Here is an 18,365-nt window from a genome sequence, read left to right as displayed (position 1 = left end):
CTGCAATTTCAATATACATTAAGGCTTCAATATATGTGTAAGTGTGACACATTCAACCAGCTTATTACATCCTCCAGGTCACGTGAGGTCCACACACTTCTGGGTCATCCACAGCAAGATTCCTGGTCTATGCATTGTGCCATGTTGTCAACAAAACCATTCCTGGCCTGCGGGTATTGGAAGAACCAGACAAAATGACCCCAAATTAAAAGGAAAATTATATCAACCCTCAGAAACGTGTCCTGCAACTTAGTCCACCTCTCACTATAAACAGGCCTTATGGCAGAACACTTTAATGTTATTCCTTAGAAGGAATTCCCTGGACTTTATCACCTTTACCCCCAGCCCCTGTCAAACAACCAGAGAAATGTGAGCAGCCACCGCCGTGGGGCACCTCTCTGAGGACCAGCATGCTAATGTGACTGGTTTCAGGGAAAAGCAGGTGACAAGCCCCCTCGCCCAGGATGGGCAGCAGGAGTGACAGCTTAAGTGCTCCACACACAGCAGCCCGTGGTCCTGCCGGGGCCACTAGGCCATCCTTTAAGCACAGAAGCTCAATTTATTGTGGCAGCAGTCTAAGTGGGCTGCACTTGATTTGTGGCCCAAGGTCAGCTGAACACCACTCTGATCTCCCGAGTCGGCCCCACATATTTAGGTTCTGTTCTTTGGCACCTTCCGAGGCAGCAAATTAGAATTCCCTTTCTTTTACAACAGGATAAAAATTAGTTTATACACAGAAGGAAAGAGGAATAAATTTGAATTCTGTCTCCTTATAGAAGGGGAGGAGAAAGGCACCGAGGACACGTGAGAACAGTGCACATCACGCAGGCGCTGGTTCCGTGGGTACAGTTTTGGAAGTGGGTTTAGTAAACTGCTGACTGTGATGTCCGGGGCAAGCGTGCCCGGCTGACTGGATGATCTTAAGGTGACTCAGCTGCCTGGCACGAGCTCCTGATTTTACTAAATGAGGAAGCAGAAGAGTGTACGACAGTCTGGTGTTTTACTGAACGTAATTTCCTTGCTTCCTCCGAGTCCTGCCATAATCGCCAAGATCACTTACGAGTGGCATGCAGGGGGGGTCCAGGTGCTCACCAAGGAGGCTGCATCGGACGCACCCTGACAGGCACGACGGTTGTGCACCGCCGTCCTGGGAGAAGAGGGCTCCCTGGGTCTCCCCTCCCCCATCCCCCACATACGCCACTGCCCCTTTCCCACTGCCCCCCAGAACAACGCCTCACCTCTCCCGTTCTACCAATCAGCGCCAACAGGCTAAGCGCCCTACTGAAACCACTGTAACAGCCGGGCAGCCCCATGCTCTCCAGGCCACCTGAAGTGTGGGTCCGGGGATGCTCCTCAGTTCATGTCCTCACTCCTCCAGGGCTGCTGCAGATACACCTGCCCCTCGGCCAGGGTCCAAGGCCCTAGTAGCACCCTCCCCTGGCCCCTGGCCACACCCTGCAGAATGGCGGAGGGGTCAGTGGATGGAAAATGAAATAGGAGACATCAGGGGTCGTGGAGATGTGGGGTAAGGCGGCCTAGCAGGATTCTTGCGGAAGATGGGGCTTATGCCAGACTAGCTGAGCAGGATTCTCACTGAGACTGCACAACGTGGGCCAAACACAGAAGCGAGGCCTGGATGAAATGTCCATGGCAGCCACGTGGCACGTGGCCAAGCAGAAGACCTCTGTCACCAAATGTGAGCTTCCTAAGGAAAGGGAGCAGGCCACGTCCATTTGCACCCCCCACGCCTGGCCCAGGGCCTGGCACTGGCTGCCTCCATGTGTCCCCGGTGGCCAGGCCCCGGTCACAGCACTCCAAGCAGAGCTGGGCACGTGCCTGGCGTTTGTCCCTTAGCTCAGGGGCTCTGTGCTTCACCTCCCTGACTGAGCAGGCGTCGCGTGCCCTCTGCTGTCAGGCCCTGAGGCAGAGCCCCTCCCAGAGGTCAGCCGCACGGCTGTGGTGCAGACACGGGGACAGTGTGGAGGAAATGAGGACTCGACCACCAACGCCTCGATTTGGGAGCCATGAGCTGAGGCAGGTTGGGGGCTGGGGTGCACCAGAAGTAAGAGCTATTTCCCCAGGACATCCTGGAGGCAGAGGAAGCCGGGCAAATACGCCTGCAGGCAGATATTATGGGCACATTTACACGGGGCGATACAAACCAAAGCTTACCCATCACAGCAGAAATCGGGCACAGAGCCCAGTGCCACCTGGGAGCGAATCCTGCTTCTGTGACCAGCGGGCAGGACACACGCCTCACAGGAAGGGCAGGCATGACGCACGCCTCGTGGGAAGCCAAGGTGACAGGTGACAAGCTTACAGTTGCAGATGACAAGCTCCAGGCGGCTCTGCAGGTTACAGGCAGAAGAGCCGGCAGAGATTCTGGGTAGCCACAGACCTCCATCAGGGCAGCCTAGACTTCACCCGGCCGGACCCTCTAGCCCACGAGCACTGCACCCCACAATGGCCCGCCCTGTGGGCTGCAGCCACGGTGGCACAGAGGCAGTGGGCCTGCAAGTGAAGCAGCCTGGTGTACCTTGCAAGGCAGTCGCTGCTTCGCGAGGTTCTGAGTTGTGCCAGGCGCTGCTCTCTGCTCACGGAGTGCAAGTAAGGCCTGAGAAATGCCGCAGATAGATATTATCCTCCCGGCTCTGCAAGTGGAGAAACTGAGCCCGCAGAAGGTGAGTGACCGGTCACAGTGACACCGGCAGTGAGTGTTGGAGAGGAACGCGAGCCAGGTCTGACTCAGGACCCCCTGCTCTGCAAGAGCCCCCTCGTACAGCAGGGTCTAACCCCACACCCACGGCGGCCCTGCAGGCTGGCAGAGCAGACCCTGCGCTCCCGGTGCCAGTGAGGAGATGCGCTCAGAGGAGTCTCACCGCGAGGATACGGAGAACCTAACTAAAGAGCAGCAACATCTGTCCCCGGACCCAGGTTCCTCTCCGGGGAGCACTGCCTTTTGGAGCAGGGTCCGGCGGGCGACCCTGCAGGCAGGCGGCACTGGGGACGCCCTCTCATCTCTCTGGATGCGTCTCAGACACACGGAGGGGTGCTGAGAGGTGATTTTTCAAAATGGCAAATGGGCGTCAATGGCACGCCGCCCCTTTAAAGGCTGGTCTGTCGTGGCTGCAGACACAGTCTGGAGGAGGAAAGGTTAAAGGAGCTGATGGGAAGGGTTGTTCAGTGACGCCAGGAAGGTGCCGGTACCCTGACCGCCGAGGGCCTTCCTCCGGGTGCCCCCAGGAGCCCTCAGGGAGCACCACCGTCTCCAGATGACTTCAGCGGCAGACTCCCTCCCACATGCCACGGTGTGACTGCTCTGCGGCCGCCCCTCCTGCAGCCCCACTGGGCGGCAGTGCCCTCTGCCCTCGGGAGCTGAAGCACGTCCAGCCCGCTCACCGAGACACTGCGGCGGCCAGAGCTGCAGCAGGGCACTGCCTCACCCTAACCCCTCCTCGGGTTAATCACCCCTGACATCTTGAATACTCCACAAGGAGCACAAGGCCATGCGAAGGTCACACAGACTTCTCCCCTGCTCAGCATGGAGGGTGGGCCTATGGTGAAGACAGAGCACCCTGCACTGCAAACACCCCAGAGCCCCCACCCCAAAGCCCCCGCGATCCCCTGGAGGCAGGCGCTGCCCTCCCCTCGGGGGCATCGGCGTCCAGCAGGCCCTGCACTCCTATCAGCCTGACATTAGCCGTCCAGCACATGGGCTCTGGGCACCAGCCCTGCAGCCTTCCCGAGGCCCAGAGCTGCCCGTGCTGCAGGCGGCCCAAGGCAGCTGCAAGGAGAGAGGCCTCGGGCCCCCCTCTCCTGCCTCCCCTCCTGGGGCGACCTGACGACCGTCCCTGCCGGGGTGTGGGGTCCCTACACTCCTACGCTACCCTGCACGGAGATGGCAGTACTGATCCCGCTTCTAGTTCGGAACGAAGACTGAACTGTGAGGCCCCTCGCGGCAGGACAGTGTTCCATGAGCTTTGTACCCCAGCAACCCGCACAGCACCTTGGCTAAAGGGGGGGTCCCCAGATACTCCTTTGCCAGGACCCCGTGTGACAGGTCATATGTCACTCTGCCCTGAACACCCACGACAGATGGAGCCTTAGGGCTGCGTCTAGCTGTCGCCGCGCCGCTGCCCGCCAGCGCTCTGCTCTTCAAATGTTCGCAGTTCGCATGAGCCTCAGAGCGTGTCTGCAACTAAGTCCATTCATTCACTCACGACATGGACTGGAGGCCTACGGCCCGCGCGCTGTGCCAGGCACGGAGGATTCAGAGATGAACTTAAATGGCTACAGAAGGAAAAAAAGAAAGATCTCAGATAAGCAACCTTTCCACTTCAAGGATCCAGAAAAAGAACAAACTAAGTGCAAAGTTATCAGAAAGAGGAAGTAATAAAGATCAGAGAAGAAACGAACGGAACAGAAACCACAGGAACAGCAGAAAAGATCAATGAAACTAAGAGTCGGTTTTTGAAAGGCAGAACAAAACTAACAAACATTTAGCTTGCTAACCAAGAAAAAAGAGAGGCATCGAGTAAATAGGATTACAGATGAAGGAGGGGACATCACAACTGATACCACGAAAATACAAAGGATCACAAAAGACTATTATCAGCGATTATATGCCAACAAATGTGATGACCTCGAAGAAACAGATCAATTCCTAGAAACCTACACCTAACCAAGACTAAATCATGAAGAAATAGAAAATCTGAACATACCATAATAAGTAGAGATTAAAAGTGATGTAAATCCTCCCCACAAGAAAATCCTAGGACCAGGCAGCTTCACTGATGAATTCTACCAAACATACAAATGTTAACACCAAACCTTCTCAAACTCTTCAAAAAGTTGAAGAAGGAACTTTTCCAAACTCATTTTCTGAGGCCAGTATCACCTGATTCCAAAACCAGACAAGGACACTACAAGAAAAGAAAAATACAGGCCAATATCCCTGAAGAATACACAGAAGCAAAAATCCTCAACAGACTATTAACAAATCAAATTCTACAACACACATTAAAAGTATCATACACCACCACAATCAAGTAGGATTTATCCCCGGGATGTAAGTGTGGTTCAACATTTGCAGATCAGCAAATGTGACACACCAACCACATTAATAGAATGAAAGAGAAAAATCATATGATCATGTTAACAGGTACCAAAAAAGCATCTGATAAAATTCAACATCCTCTCATGATAAAACTCAGCAAATTAGGTACAGAAGGAACATACTTCAACATAATAAAGGCTGTGTCTATGGCAAGCCCACAGCTAACATCATACTCAATTGTGGAAGATTAAAATCTTTTCCTCTAAAATCATGAACAAGACAAGGGTGTCCAGTGTCACCCCTCCTTTTCCACACAGTACTGGAGGTCCCAGCCACAACACTTGGGCAAGATAAAGAAATAAAAGGCACCCAAGTTGGAAAGGAAAAAGTAAAACTGTCTCATGATCATATGTACATAAAACCCTGAAGACTCCACCAAAACACTGTTAGAACAAATAAATTCAGAGAAGTTGTTTGTAAAATTAACATGCCACAATCAGTTGTATTTCTAATCACTAAAAACAATCTGAAAAAAATAGTTAAGAAAATAATCCCATTAACAATAGTATCAAAAAGAACAGAATACTTAGGAATAAATTTAACCAAGGACTTGAAAGCTCTGTAAACTGAAAAACTATAAAACATTGACAAAAGAAATTGAAGACACAAATAAATGGCAAGTACTCCTGTGTTCATGGAGTGGAGGAGTTAATACTGTTAAGAGGTCTCTTCTACCCAAAACGATCTATAGATTCAATGAAATCCCTATAAAAACCTGTAGTGGCATTTTTCACAAAAATAGGAAAAACAATCCTAAAAATCACATAGACCCTCAGAAGTCCGTGAATAAGCAAAGCAATATGGAGTGAGAAGAACCAAGCTGGAGGCGTCACAGTCCTGACTTCATATTACGAACCTGAAGCCATCAGTACAGCGTCTTGGGGTTCAAAAACCAAGTTCCCCTCCACTTCCACAAGCAGTCCCCAAACGAGAGGATGACCCCCCAGCTCGGAGCCTGCTCCCCGGTTTCGGGTCTGCCCCTCCCTTTGCTCTGGATGTGAAGCCACAGTGTGGGTTTGGGGAGTGACCGCAGACCCACGTGTGTGTGTGTGTGTGTGTGTGCACGTTCATGTGGCACAGGGGTTGCTGCTAAAACAACAGGGCAGTTCTGAACATGCAGGGCATGGAGGGGTTTGCAGCCAGGATGCAGTCGCACTGGACTCAAGTCTATGCCTTGGCCTTACCGGCCTGGGAACTGTGGCCAATCCATCAGCCTCTCAGGGCCCAGCCTCTGTTCTCAATTACAAAATGAGAAAAGCATCCCTGCCCTACGGGCTGCCAGAAGCTTTAAAGAGATGAAGCATGCAGCACACCCAGGGCCACGTCCCCCGCGTGGGAAGCCATCACCTCGAGTCGCTGTGACTGACATGCCTGAATACTTCTCAAGGGCGAGGCTGCTCTCGGGAGCCTCAGGATGTCAGCCATCTGGACGGGCACATTCCGCGTCCTCAAGGACACGGCCAAAGGCCCTTCCCACTGGGAGCAGAGAGGCTCGTTTTCCCTCGGTCTGTCCACCTGCCCAGCGTGCCGACGGGGGCAGCTGCTCGAGAGTGTCCGGGCACCAGGGCTGGGGGCCTTCCCGCCGCATCCCAGGGGGGCTCTATCGGCTCAAGGCAACACGGTGGCGGGTTCTTGGTGCCGCGCAGTGACGAGAGCAGCCCTTTCATGTGGACCTGTTCCAGGGACAGCAGGGGAGGGTCAGGGGCACGGGCACTGGCCAGGCAAGGCAGGAGAAGGCGCAGGGCCAGCTGGTCTGGCTGATTCATGGTCCTGCTGGGACTTCTCCTTGTCCGGCAGCTCCATCAGTCCCGTGCTGCCGGGCCGGTGTTCTGTGTATTTAGTGCCATAACCCACAGTCTAGTTCTCGGGCAGTCGGGTGTGAGCAGAGACTCACACGGGCTGCCTCGTCAGGAAACACGTAGGACTGACGGGGATCCCGCGGGGCTCTGAAAGCAGAAACGCACCTTCTCTGCTGCTCACAGCCGTGGGCGTGTGACAAGCCTCATTTCATGTGACCTCCTAGCAGGCGGGAGGACTGAGACAGGGAGGCTCGGGGACTGTCGGGGGCTGAGCTTGGCGGGAGCAGAACCAGATCAGAGCCGTCGCGGAGCTGGGTCCTGCTCTGCACCTCCTCACGTTGGGCGGGGCCAGGAGGGCAGGCTGGGTGGGTCAGGATGCCTCACTGCCTCGAAGGCACCTTGCACAGGAGGTGTCCACGCTGTCCTTCACTCCACGGCTTCTGGGCCCCCAGCCACATCACATCACCACGTCTTCCACACGGGCTTCTTGGGGGGGGACCCCTCGTGAGCTCAGAGAGCACGGACCCTCACGGCCAGCTGCTACACTGATGATGCCAGGGGCTGGTCCCCACCCGGCCTGAGGGTCACTCCATCAGCTTACCTGGGACAGGACGCACCACAGAGACAATGAAACGCTGGCTGGTCAGGGACACCACACACTTAATCCACACTACAGAGCCTGTCCCAGTGCCACGGGATGGGCCCAAGGGGTAGGCAGACCCTGAAGGCAACCGGGCACCCAGCTACAGAAGCGCCCAGAGCAGGACAGCCCCCACGAAGGCCCGAGTCTGCTGCCCGGGCGGGCCGGCAGAGCTGGGGGCTCAGCCCCGAGAGGAGCCGACACGGGAGCTCTCGGGAGCAGGACGGCAACCAGCAGCTCACTGAACGTCTGGGCCTGCTGGTGCTGCATGACGATCATACGAGCAGACCTGAAGGCCTAGGAGAGCATTGTGCTTGCATAACGGACACCACGGACCACAGCCTCCTGCCCACTGGGGGTCCCGACACGACCAGGGCTTGGGCCCTGCAGCTGCGAAACCCTAAGTCCCAGGCCAGCTGCTGAACACGCTACAAAGCGGGGACTGAAGATGACAGCCGCGCGGCCTGACGGACGTGCCCCCCAGCAGGCCGTGCTGTCGCAGAGGTCATGGCTGGGGCCTGGCTCACACGCACGCTGAGCACATCGACCCCAGGGCACTCTGCCGAGGAGCGGCATGAGGGATGCAAGAGCACGGCCGCCCCCCTGGCCCCTGACTTGGCCACGTGCTGCTCCGCAGAGCCTCAGGCTGGCTGATTAAAGCTCAAGTAGGATGAGTGTCCGACAGTCAGCTGCAGTTTTTCCAGCATATGAACACACGCACACCAGCCACTAGCTAGAAACAGAGCCAACCACGCCCTCCCTGCCATCGGTTCACGGCCTGGAGGCAGCTGTCCCTGCAGCGGGAGGTCCTCCAGGCCAACTGTCCGCAGAGTGTCCGCTCAGGAGCAATGCTGGTGGTGGCCAGAGGGAGCTGGGGAATGCAAGCCCCCAGGTCGTGGGGTCCCCTGCACCCCTGCTGCTCTGGCCACTCTGGGCCAGGACGGCAAGTGTCCCCAGGCCCAGGAGCCAGTATTGGAGCTGGGAGAGTGCTGAGGTCACAGATCAGTTTCCCATGCTGCCCACAGAGGCCAAGAGAGGGGAAGGGCCTTGTTACCCGTCACCTGGCCAGAAAGTGGCCGCCAGACTGAGGGCCCGGAAGGCTACACGGGATTTTGTGGGACCACGCCGTGGCATCCATGCTGCAGCCTGGCAGTGAGCCCTTGCCCCTCTGAGCCCATTTTCCTTCCTTCATCGGGAACACTGAGCCCCACATGCCAATGGCCAGCAGGTGGTCTGCTCATGGTTCAGGCAGCATTGACTCAATGCCCACGTACATGCCAGGCTCTGTGCCAGCCCCTGGGCAGCCACTGTCAGGGCAAGGGGACAGGCAAGGTCCTTGTGCTGCTTAGAAAACATCACTTCTGTTAAGTGGAATAAAGAGTCAAAACTGGTAACACCACCCTCAGAGTCCTGCTGACATGGGCTCATTCATTCGGATTCCCCACGTGCTCTTGTTCACAGGGCAGCTTGGGCTCGGGGTCCAGGCACGTGCTGCTCACGGTGAATCCCAAGGTGAGCTCGCAGCTGCACCAGATGGCGGGACACGTGCCTGAAACTGCGACACAGAGAGGAAGGCGCTGATGCCAGAGGAGAGGCCCTTGGGGCACGTCAGTGGGCAGGACGCTGATCCCAGGGCAGGGAAAGCAAGTGGCACTCCATGGGGGTGAATCTAAGCAAGGTCGAACCATGTGTGACTGGCCTGAGGGGCCCTGCACAGATCAGAGGCGAAACCAACCGACCCCCAGGTGAACGGGGCAGCTCCTGTTACCTCAGATATGATGCCAGCTGTGACCATGTCCGACAGGTGCCCGCCTGAAGGTGCCACCTTGCCGTCCGGGCAAGGCCAGGGCTGAGGGCGTCAGGGACGCTGTGTCAAAGGCCCGTCAAGATCCGGGAAGAGGAGCCGGAGCCCGTCTACCCGCAGAGCCCCTTCCTGCGGTGGGAGGCGTTCCTGCTGATTCAGCTGCTGTGTTCTGGCATTGGCTGCCCAGCGCCTGAGACCCACTCCTCTGAGGGTCCCAGAGGCGTCTGGGGCCCCAAAGCCGCAGAACAGCGGGCATCCATCTGCTTACTAGGCAGTAGGACACAACAGGGCACGAATTTTTACACAGTAATTCACGCCTAGACCCAATTTCAGACACACAAGTTGAAGGATTCATCATCATATATTCACTTGTTTTTCTTTTTCACACTATAAAAAATCATGCTAAATCTCCTAAAACCATCATAACTACATCAAAAAGTGGATTGGCCTATCAACTTTGACAGTTTAGAATAAGCCAGCTGCTGAGCAGGAAAAGCTCCCATGAGTTCTTCTTAAGAACAGGCTGGGCTCTGAGCCTGGGAGAGGACAATGAATGCCCTGCTACAGTGGCTGAAAGCAAGGCAGCCAAGAAAGAAGCTGCCAGAACGAGGCCCACACGGGGCTGAACGCGCTCCGGGCGAGACCCCCAGGGCCGGCGCTGGCCGGTGAAGGCCCACGGGGCAGGCCAGGAGGGCCAGCGGGTGCTGCATCCGGCAGCCTGGCGCAGAGCAGGCCTCCTGTCCCCTCTCCGGGCCGCCGCCCCGGAAGCCGTTCTGCATTCACTGCCCTGCACACACAGCACCAGGCCCCCAGGCCGGGTCCACACACGCAGCAGGTCCTTCTCATGCTCCTAGTGTGTTTGTGCGCCCAAAAGTCTGCCGCCCTAAGGACCCAGCACCTACCAAAGTGCCCCCACCCCCTGCCGTGGGGCTGACATTCGAGACGAGTGATGGCAGCAGGCAGAGGCCAGTCTCTGTGCCCTTGGCACAGCATCTACACCGCTGACCCCCGCGGCTATGTCCCTCCAGCAGCCCAGGCTGGGGGCCTCAGGCCGTCACCACCTTCCCTGAACCTGGGGTCCTCAGCCCCGTGGGCCGGCTGCTCCCACCTCTGCACTGTTGCCAAGGGGCCACCTGCCACACAAATGCCAAGGCTCCAGCTCACTGAGAGCGACTCCTCCAAACGGCCCCTCGGCCTCAGTCTCACCCACCCTGCACTGCCAGGCCCCACGTATGAGACAAGCCCACGGCAGGGCCTCATGCGGCCTTTGCCACCTCGCCTGGATGCAGGGCCGCGAATACGGTGGCTTCCCTGCACGTGCGCTGGGTGAGCTCAGGCCGCAGTCCTGCTCCCGTTTCTCTACTGTGGCCCCGGATGTGGCACCTTGCCACCCGCACGAGGCCAGTGCTGATGGCAGCAGTGACGTCCCCAGGAAGGGAACCAACAGGAAGCACGGATTCCATGGCCCTCTCCCCGACAGACCGTTCCTAGAAGCTAACAATGGCCCCAGCCCAGCCAGAAGGAGGCACTCATTCCCATGGACATCCTGGGGGATTCATCAGCTGGGCAGAGAGAGCAGCCATGCTGGACACAGGGCCAGAGGCAGAACCCCCCAACCCTGCAGAGAGGCACCTACCCCCCACTCGGCCCAGGGACAAGCCCCCCCAGTGCAGCAGGAAGACCCTGAGCAGCACAAAGTCATGACTCAGATGTGGCGATGTCCATGCTGACACTCCAGTCCCTCAGGAGCCCCCCTCTCTTCCAGCAAAGTACAGACACCCCAGCCTCAGTGCCCACCCCAGGGCCACCCCAAGGCCCTCCCCACACTTGACCAATGTCCATCCAGGGCCACCTCAGGTAAGGGGCTTGATAACCTGCAAAGAGTTTGATGGTGGGGCTGCGGGGCCGTGCATGGTCAGATGTACATTTCTGCAACTGTTCTGAGCAGGAGACAAGATAGAGGATGGAGGTGATGGCGTCTGGCCACAGGGGCTGCAGGGCAGTCAGCGGCAGGAAGAGGCTGGGCTCCCTGGGCATGGGGCCCTGCGGGACACATTCACCAGCCAGGCGCCCACACAACACTGCATTTACCCCAAGGAACTGAAAACCTATGTCCACACACAGACCTGCCACAGATGCTCACGGCAGCTTCAGTCACGATTCCAAGGCCTGGAAGCAGCCCAGACGGCCCCTCAGTAGGTGATGGGTATGTGAACAGGGCCACTCAGACAGTGGAATATTACGCAGCACTAAAAAGAAATGAGCCATGAAGCCGTGAAGAGGCCTGGGGAAACCTGAAGGCACATTGCTGGCTGGAAGAAGCCAATGTGAAAAAGCTGCCTACCTAGGATGCCCCTGCACGACCCTGTAGGAAAGGCCAAATACACAATGAAAAGACCAGGGGTCTTCTCAGCAAAGGAGGGCGGGGTGGCCAGGCAGAGCATGGTGGTGAGACCCTCGGTGTGACGCTCCATCAGTGGGTGTGTCGTTACACATCTGCCCACACCCACGCCCACAGCGACCCCTGATGTGGATGGACTACAGCCTTCAGTCAACAATACAGTGCCATCCTGGCTCACCAACTGTGACAAACTGTAACCATGCCAACAGGCAATGGCAAAAACAGGGTACATTTGTCTGAGGTGGGCATTTGGGAACTGTATCATCCGCTCAACTTTTCTGTGAACCCAAAACTGCTTTAATAGCTTCAACTTTTCAATTAATCAGCATTTTAGCCTCGTGGCTGGTTCTGTGGCACGCCCACCGGTCCCACGGCCCACTGCTCACCAAGCACCTCACAGGCCGCTCCGTGTTCTCACCTGTCCCTTTGTCCTTTGAGGAGACACGGGCTCCTGGCAGGTGGCCCCTCTGCCCCACTTGCCGGGCTTTGCAGCGCTGGGCAGGACCCTGTCCCCGGGGAGCCGAGACAGCGACAGGAGGAGCGGTGGGCAGCTGCGGGCTCGGGCCGGGCCCCAGGCACCCAGCTCCACGCAGCCTGCGCAGGCTGCTCCCACGGCCGGGGTCCTCGCGCCCCTCCCAGCACGGGGCCTCCTCGTGACGTCTCTGCAGGAGTGGCCTCCTTTCCTGGAGCCTCTCTGCTTCCAAAGCAGGGTGCACACGGGCCCAGCCAGTTTCCAGGCCTCCGCCAAGGAGGATGAGCCCACCTTTCCCCTCAGAGCCTCCCGGGATGCTTGGTGAAGCCGACACCGAGGAGTTCCTGGCCTGGGGGTGTGGGCATTTGCTTCCAAATGCCTGCAGAACTTCCCTCGGCCCTACTCGCCCAACAGTGGTCTAGCCCTCAAATCAGAAGTGACGCGGCACTGGGGTTTCAGTCAGGCTGGTCCCTGTTCTTTTGTGGAGGAAATCCTGTCTGCAGTGAGCTCATAGCTAGAAAACACGGGCAGTTTCAGCACAGCAGACCTGGGGCTGTAGGACACTCAGCCGCTGGCACCAGCACTGGCAACACAGGTGGGCATGTGGCTCTGGGCAGGGCTCAGGGCCCCAGAGGCACGGCCCAGGAAGCCTCAAGGGCTGGGCCACAGGCCTTAGGGCACAGCCTGCTTGACCAGGGCTCGGTCAGCTTCAGCCGAGTGGCCATGAGGACTGACATTCTGGCACCAAGGCCAGAACACCCCCTCGTAGGGCCCTGAGCGACCAGGGGAAGCCAGGCACACAAGGGCCCTGTGGGTGCCCTGCGGACAGTGCAACTGAAGGCAGCCTTGGAAGGAATAAGCAGCTCCCTGCCCTTACCACCCAAATTTCTGTCCCGGAGCAGAACCCATCGGCTGTCACCTTACCACTGGGTTTGGGGTGGGTATGTTCCAGGGAGCGGGTAACTGGAACACGTCTGCTTTCCAGGTGACTGGCCTTGAAAACTTTCAACAACAGCCGATGGCCACGAGCTGCGGACGTGCCCTGGTCATGCTCTGAGCCAAGCAGCGAAGCAGTCCCACGCCAGACCCCGCCGACCCGCTCGCAGCAAGCCCTCCCCTCCTGCGGGGGTGAGCGGGGGCTGATACCCACTTCTGCCATCCACAAAACGAGCTGCATGGAAACCATCTTGTGTCCAGAGGCACTGAACGAGGGAGGGGCCAGCATGCACCGTTCCAACAACCGGGAAGCAGACCCTGCCCCGGCCCGGGGAACCTGGCTGACGGACCAAGAAGTGCGGGGTTCTCCGTGAAGGGCCTGTCCCTCACCAGGCTCTGCCAGGAGGGGCTGCTGTGCCCCGTCTTCCATCAGTGTGCTGGTGGCAGGCCCCCCGCACACGGGGAAGGCCAGGTCAGCTGCAGGCCCGTGGTGAACCCCAGGGGAGCCCAGGCTCTGCCTCAGCCCCGTGCTGCCCACATCTGAGGGGCTCTCCTAGCCAATGCCTGTCTGCCTGCGTGTCCTGCCAGCTCTCCCGAGGAGAAGCCATGGACCAGCAGTGCCCGTCCCTCAAGGCCCTCCCAGGTGATGACACAACGTGACAGGTGACAACGGATCTTCACAATCACAGGCAGCCCCTGGGCGGGCACGGTGGTATTGGCCGGTCAGGCTGTCCGACTCTCCGCCTCCTCACACACCTGCCCACGCGCCCCACCCGGAACCAGGAGTTTGGGGCGGCCCTGAGTCCCGCCCTGCTCTGATCCGAGAGGGGCGCCCCCACCTGTAGCTATAACCTGTCACTGGGAGTTTCCTCCTCTCGACCCTGCAAACCGTGTGAGCTGCAATGGGGGGTCAGGATTCTATTTCCCGATGAGGAGCTGGGAATCTTCTAAGCAACATCTGGGCTTGTTTAAAAGGCAGATTCCAGCCTCCATCAACGAGCTGCTGAATCAGAATCTCAGCTTTTTGGGCAATTCCAGTCAGAGGAGCTCTTTTTGAGGAAACGGGGTTCAGGATTCAGTATTGCTTAGGCTTCGGCTCTCAGTCCTCTTCTCCAAATGTCACCCTTCCTGGGTGCTGTGCATGAACTGTGTCCTCTCACCACCCCCGCGTGCGAGGCCTCCCCAGGTGGTGGTTAGGAGGGGGGCCTTTGGGAGGCGAGGAGGTGGGGAGGAGCCCTGGAGAGGGATCAGTGCCCTTGTGGGTGGGGCCCCAGAGAGCCGGCCTCCCCTGTCCTGTGAGGACACAGAAGAGGGTGCCGCCTCCCAGCCAGGAAGCAGCCTCAGCAGAGCCCACCATACAGTCACACGGATATTGTGAGCACTGTCACCCCTGGGGAGTGGGGTGGCCTGCGGGGAGGCTGTCTTCAGGCCCAGGGCCAGTGTGTGTCTGGGGAGGCCCACTGGGGAGGCCCCTGCACTATGTGCACCGTGCCGTGAGCCACAGTCTCTGACCCCAGGTCACGTCCTCGCTGCCGCCACATAAACAAAGGAGGCCCGGGGTGCTGGAGTCGGAACCCGGGCCCCAGCTGGAGGAGAGAAGACAGGAGGGCTGCGCTGTCCTGTAGGAGGGGCACAGAGGCCATGGCTAAGCATCCCCAGCAAGGAGTGTGGCTGGTCAGGGTCACACTGTGAAGTGGGGACCAGGTTGCCAGGAGGCCTCAGAGGTCACCCTGGGGCGCACGCCGGGCCAAAGCTGATGTCAGGAGCAGGACTGGGCGATGCTTGATGATCTCCCCTGATGAGCTGCTCCCCGACTTTCTCGTGTGCTTTCTAACCCCCCAGAGCTCCTCCTGGGCCCTGCTCTGCACCCCTGGCACCAAGACCCTGGCCTTGCTCACCAGCAGCATCTAGCGTAGTGCCCGGGCAGGCACCCCCCCAACCCACGGCTCGGCACACGGCCTCCTGGCCACACACCTGAGGGGCGGCTGTCCTCGGGCTGCCTGACCCCTCACGCAGGCAGCGCCTACCTGCAGACAGAAGGCTGAAGGGCCTGACCCCGAGCCCAGCTGCCCTCCCCGTGCTAATCTGCCCACCTCACTCCCATGTTCCCACCTGTCCACCCCTCCCCCGTGCCCCGCCACTGCCTTTAGAAAACAACACAGACATTCAGGGCCAACAGACGGCCTTGGCTTTAAGAATGAGTCCACTTTTTAGACTGAAAGAAGAGCCCAGCCTGAGAGCCGAGTGGGGACATGAGCAACTCGACTGCTTCCCTGTCCCTACAGACGAGGACACTGAGGGGCCTGGGTGGAGGGCGGCTCCTGCAGGGCTGCCTGGGCGGGTGGAGGCCCTTGGGACTGGGGCCGGGGCTCGCTGCCTGGGGCGGACCTGGAACAGACCTCAGACCCTGGGAGAGTCACATGACTGGAGGTTTAGGATCACCAGGGAGTGGGGTCACCACCGCGTGGGACTCCTATGAGGAGGTGTGCTGGTGACCCAGAAGCACAGAAGTGACCCCCGGGGGACAAAGCGCTGCGTCCCAGTGCTGTCAGCAGAATGTGAGTGGGGCCCAAGGCCGGGCGATGCCGGGCGGCACTGCTAACTCGGCCAGGGACCCCAGACTCACCCACCCAGACGTCCCAGCCCGAGTGCGGGTGGGCCAGGCTAGGCTGCAGCAGTGTGGAGGGTCCCCTGCCCACACACCTTGTCCTGGGCCAGGACAGAGAAACAGAGGTCAGAGAGATGACAGGGCCATATGGGGCCTGAGTTCCTAAAAGAAGGAGCCAGGAACCTGTACAGCAGGGTCTTCTCATGTCATTTTATTTTTAATCTCAAGAGAAAGATGAATTCGTATTAAGGAACAGAATGATTTTTTAAAAGTGAATCTCTCAACATCCATAAAAGAGTACGAGAAAGCAGGCAGTGACTGGGCAGACGCCAATTCCCGAAGCCAGGGGCCACAGCCCCGCACGGTCTGGAGGACGGTGCCCTTCCCAGCGAGGCGCCACGGGCAGGAGCTCAGGCGGCACTTACAAACACGCCCACTAGAGGACGGCAGTGCCAGTTCCCAGAGGGGCGTCTGCGGTGGGAAAGCACTGCCTCCAAAGAGCCGCTCTGCAGAGCTAGCCAAGGGCGAATCAGCGCGGGGCTAGAGCAGGATGTGGTACTTCAGCGCCCTGGGCACCCGGTTGATGACGAGCCTCCCGTCGTAACTCAGGGACGCAAACAGCCAGGGGTCGGCCGAGGACCAGTCCATAGCATAGACGCTGTCCTCGTGCTCCTCATAGGTGGCAATGACGCTGTCCTGCAGGGGCTCCTGGCTCCTGCAAGGCACCAGAGACACGCATGAGCGAGGCGGGGGGGCCTGCACGGGCCGGCGGCAGAGAGCCCGCTTGGTCTTCACATGTGTGCAGCGAGGGAGTCACCACGGCCTGCGGGGGGCGGTGGGGCTGCCCCGCAGGGGCACATGCACGGTGCCACAGCCGCAAAGGGGGCTGTGCAGGGGCTCATGGAGAGCCGTGCTGGTACCCAGAAACACCATGCTTCTTTAGCTTCGTGACAGGGGGCACCTGGGGGGACCAAGGAGGGCGTCCTTGGTTCAGGGGACAGGGACCGGGCCACGCAACGAGGAACATCAGGGCAAAAAGGACCCTGGGGATATCCAGGGAAGCCCCTGAGGGGAGGGCTGGGCCGGGCAGTATCGAGCTGCTGAAAGCGGGATGCCCCACCGAGCCAGGCAGGAAGGCCCCTGCTGGTCCCGGCCCTGGGCTCCATGGTGCCCTCATTTAGGGTCCTCCCATGCTGCCTCCTTTTAGGCTTGAACTAGGGCTTTCCCTCCCTCGGAACCAGACTGGACGACGCTCCCCCACGTGGCTCCATGTGAACTGAGGAGCACAGGCCTTCCTGTCTGAGCTAATGGACTGGCACTGTCTTCCCATTTCACCAAGAAATGTCTACCCGGTTCACACAGTGGCTCTCACTGCCCCTGGACTCTCCCCAGGGCCCCACCCTGCATGCCCCCATCGGCACTAACGTGTCACTCAGCCTGGCCTTCCTGGGAAGCACCCCTGCCGGGGGTCAGCCGGTGCTATTACAAACAACAGGTAAAAACCTCTCCTGGATCTAGTAAGTCGTGCTCAAGCCACGGAAGCAGGGCTGCAGGAGCTCATGGGCCACCAGCGTGGGCGTCAGCGCCCCTGGAGTCTGCCTGCCACCACGCACCCTCTTTCCTGCTGCTCCTCTGAGCCGCCAGCATGGAGACCGTGCAGCCACGATCACACGGCACCGACACAGGCCGGCCGGCACACTCCCTGCTCGGCTGTGAGCAGAGGGGACAGCAAAGAGCACAAATGGCTGAGAATGGTGAGCACTGAGGGAACCCAGCACAGTGGTGCCCCCAGAGTGTCCCTGAGCACCGGGACAGGAAAACAGCTGTCAGGAGATGGAGAGCAGATGAGCGCTGCGCCAAGGCTCGAATGCAGAGACCCTCCCACAGAGGAATTTCAGGCTAAGCTCCAGCAGGTGGGAGTCAGACAACAGAACAGCGTGAAGATCCTCAAAGCAGAACCGCAAACCCCTACCTTACTTTCGGGCCCAAACCATTCAACCCCACAGGGCTTTACGTCCCAGCCTCCTTCTGCTGGAATCCAGGGGGCGTGACTCTGTGGCAGCATCTGACTCGAGCTCACTCACAACACAGGAGGCAGCTGCCACACTCGGGAATGAATCGCCAAAAAACAAGAGGCATCTCCTTTTAACACCCACATTGCTGACAAGAGATGGGTCGCTCCTGGCATCTTTCTCCTGCACAGAGAAGCCAGGGTGCCCTGCCCTGCCCTGGCCAGGAGTGTGGCCCATGGGAGTCCCGAATCCCCGCGGGCCGCGGGGGTGTGGGCCTCTCGGTGAGAGAGGACGCCCGGGCAAATGCGGTGAGGACTGGGAAACACCGTGGCGAAGTGGTTTTGAAAATACACGGGTGAGATGGTGGCATTGTAAAATGCGCATCGGGGTTTACCGCATCCTGTAAGGGTCTCGGGGGGACAGAGGGCGGGGGAACAGCCCCAGGTCTGGGGCAGGGGCTGGTCCCAAGTCCCCACCCTGCCGCCAGCCGTGAGGGCCAGTGAGCAGCACGCACCGCACGTCCCAGGTCCATGAGCACAGACACCAGGACCCCCTGACAGGGCGACGAGTGGGGTCA

General features: G+C 58.8%; 1 protein-coding gene across 1 annotated transcript in view; it reads right to left on the bottom strand.

Moving 5' to 3' along the window:
* Positions 1-15,967: 15,967 nt before the first annotated feature.
* EIPR1 (EARP complex and GARP complex interacting protein 1) overlaps positions 15,968-18,365 on the bottom strand; it is a 128,744-nt gene continuing 126,346 nt past the window's right edge. The window contains exon 9 of the mRNA XM_073217254.1: positions 15,968-16,491. Coding sequence (XP_073073355.1) covers positions 16,317-16,491 — 175 coding nt within the window. The 3' untranslated portion in view covers positions 15,968-16,316. The remainder of the gene's footprint in view (positions 16,492-18,365) is intronic.

This window comes from Manis javanica, chromosome 1, assembly GCF_040802235.1.
Source record: "Manis javanica isolate MJ-LG chromosome 1, MJ_LKY, whole genome shotgun sequence".
Lineage (NCBI taxonomy): Eukaryota > Metazoa > Chordata > Mammalia > Pholidota > Manidae > Manis > Manis javanica.
This window is presented reverse-complemented; position numbering and strand designations above follow the sequence as displayed.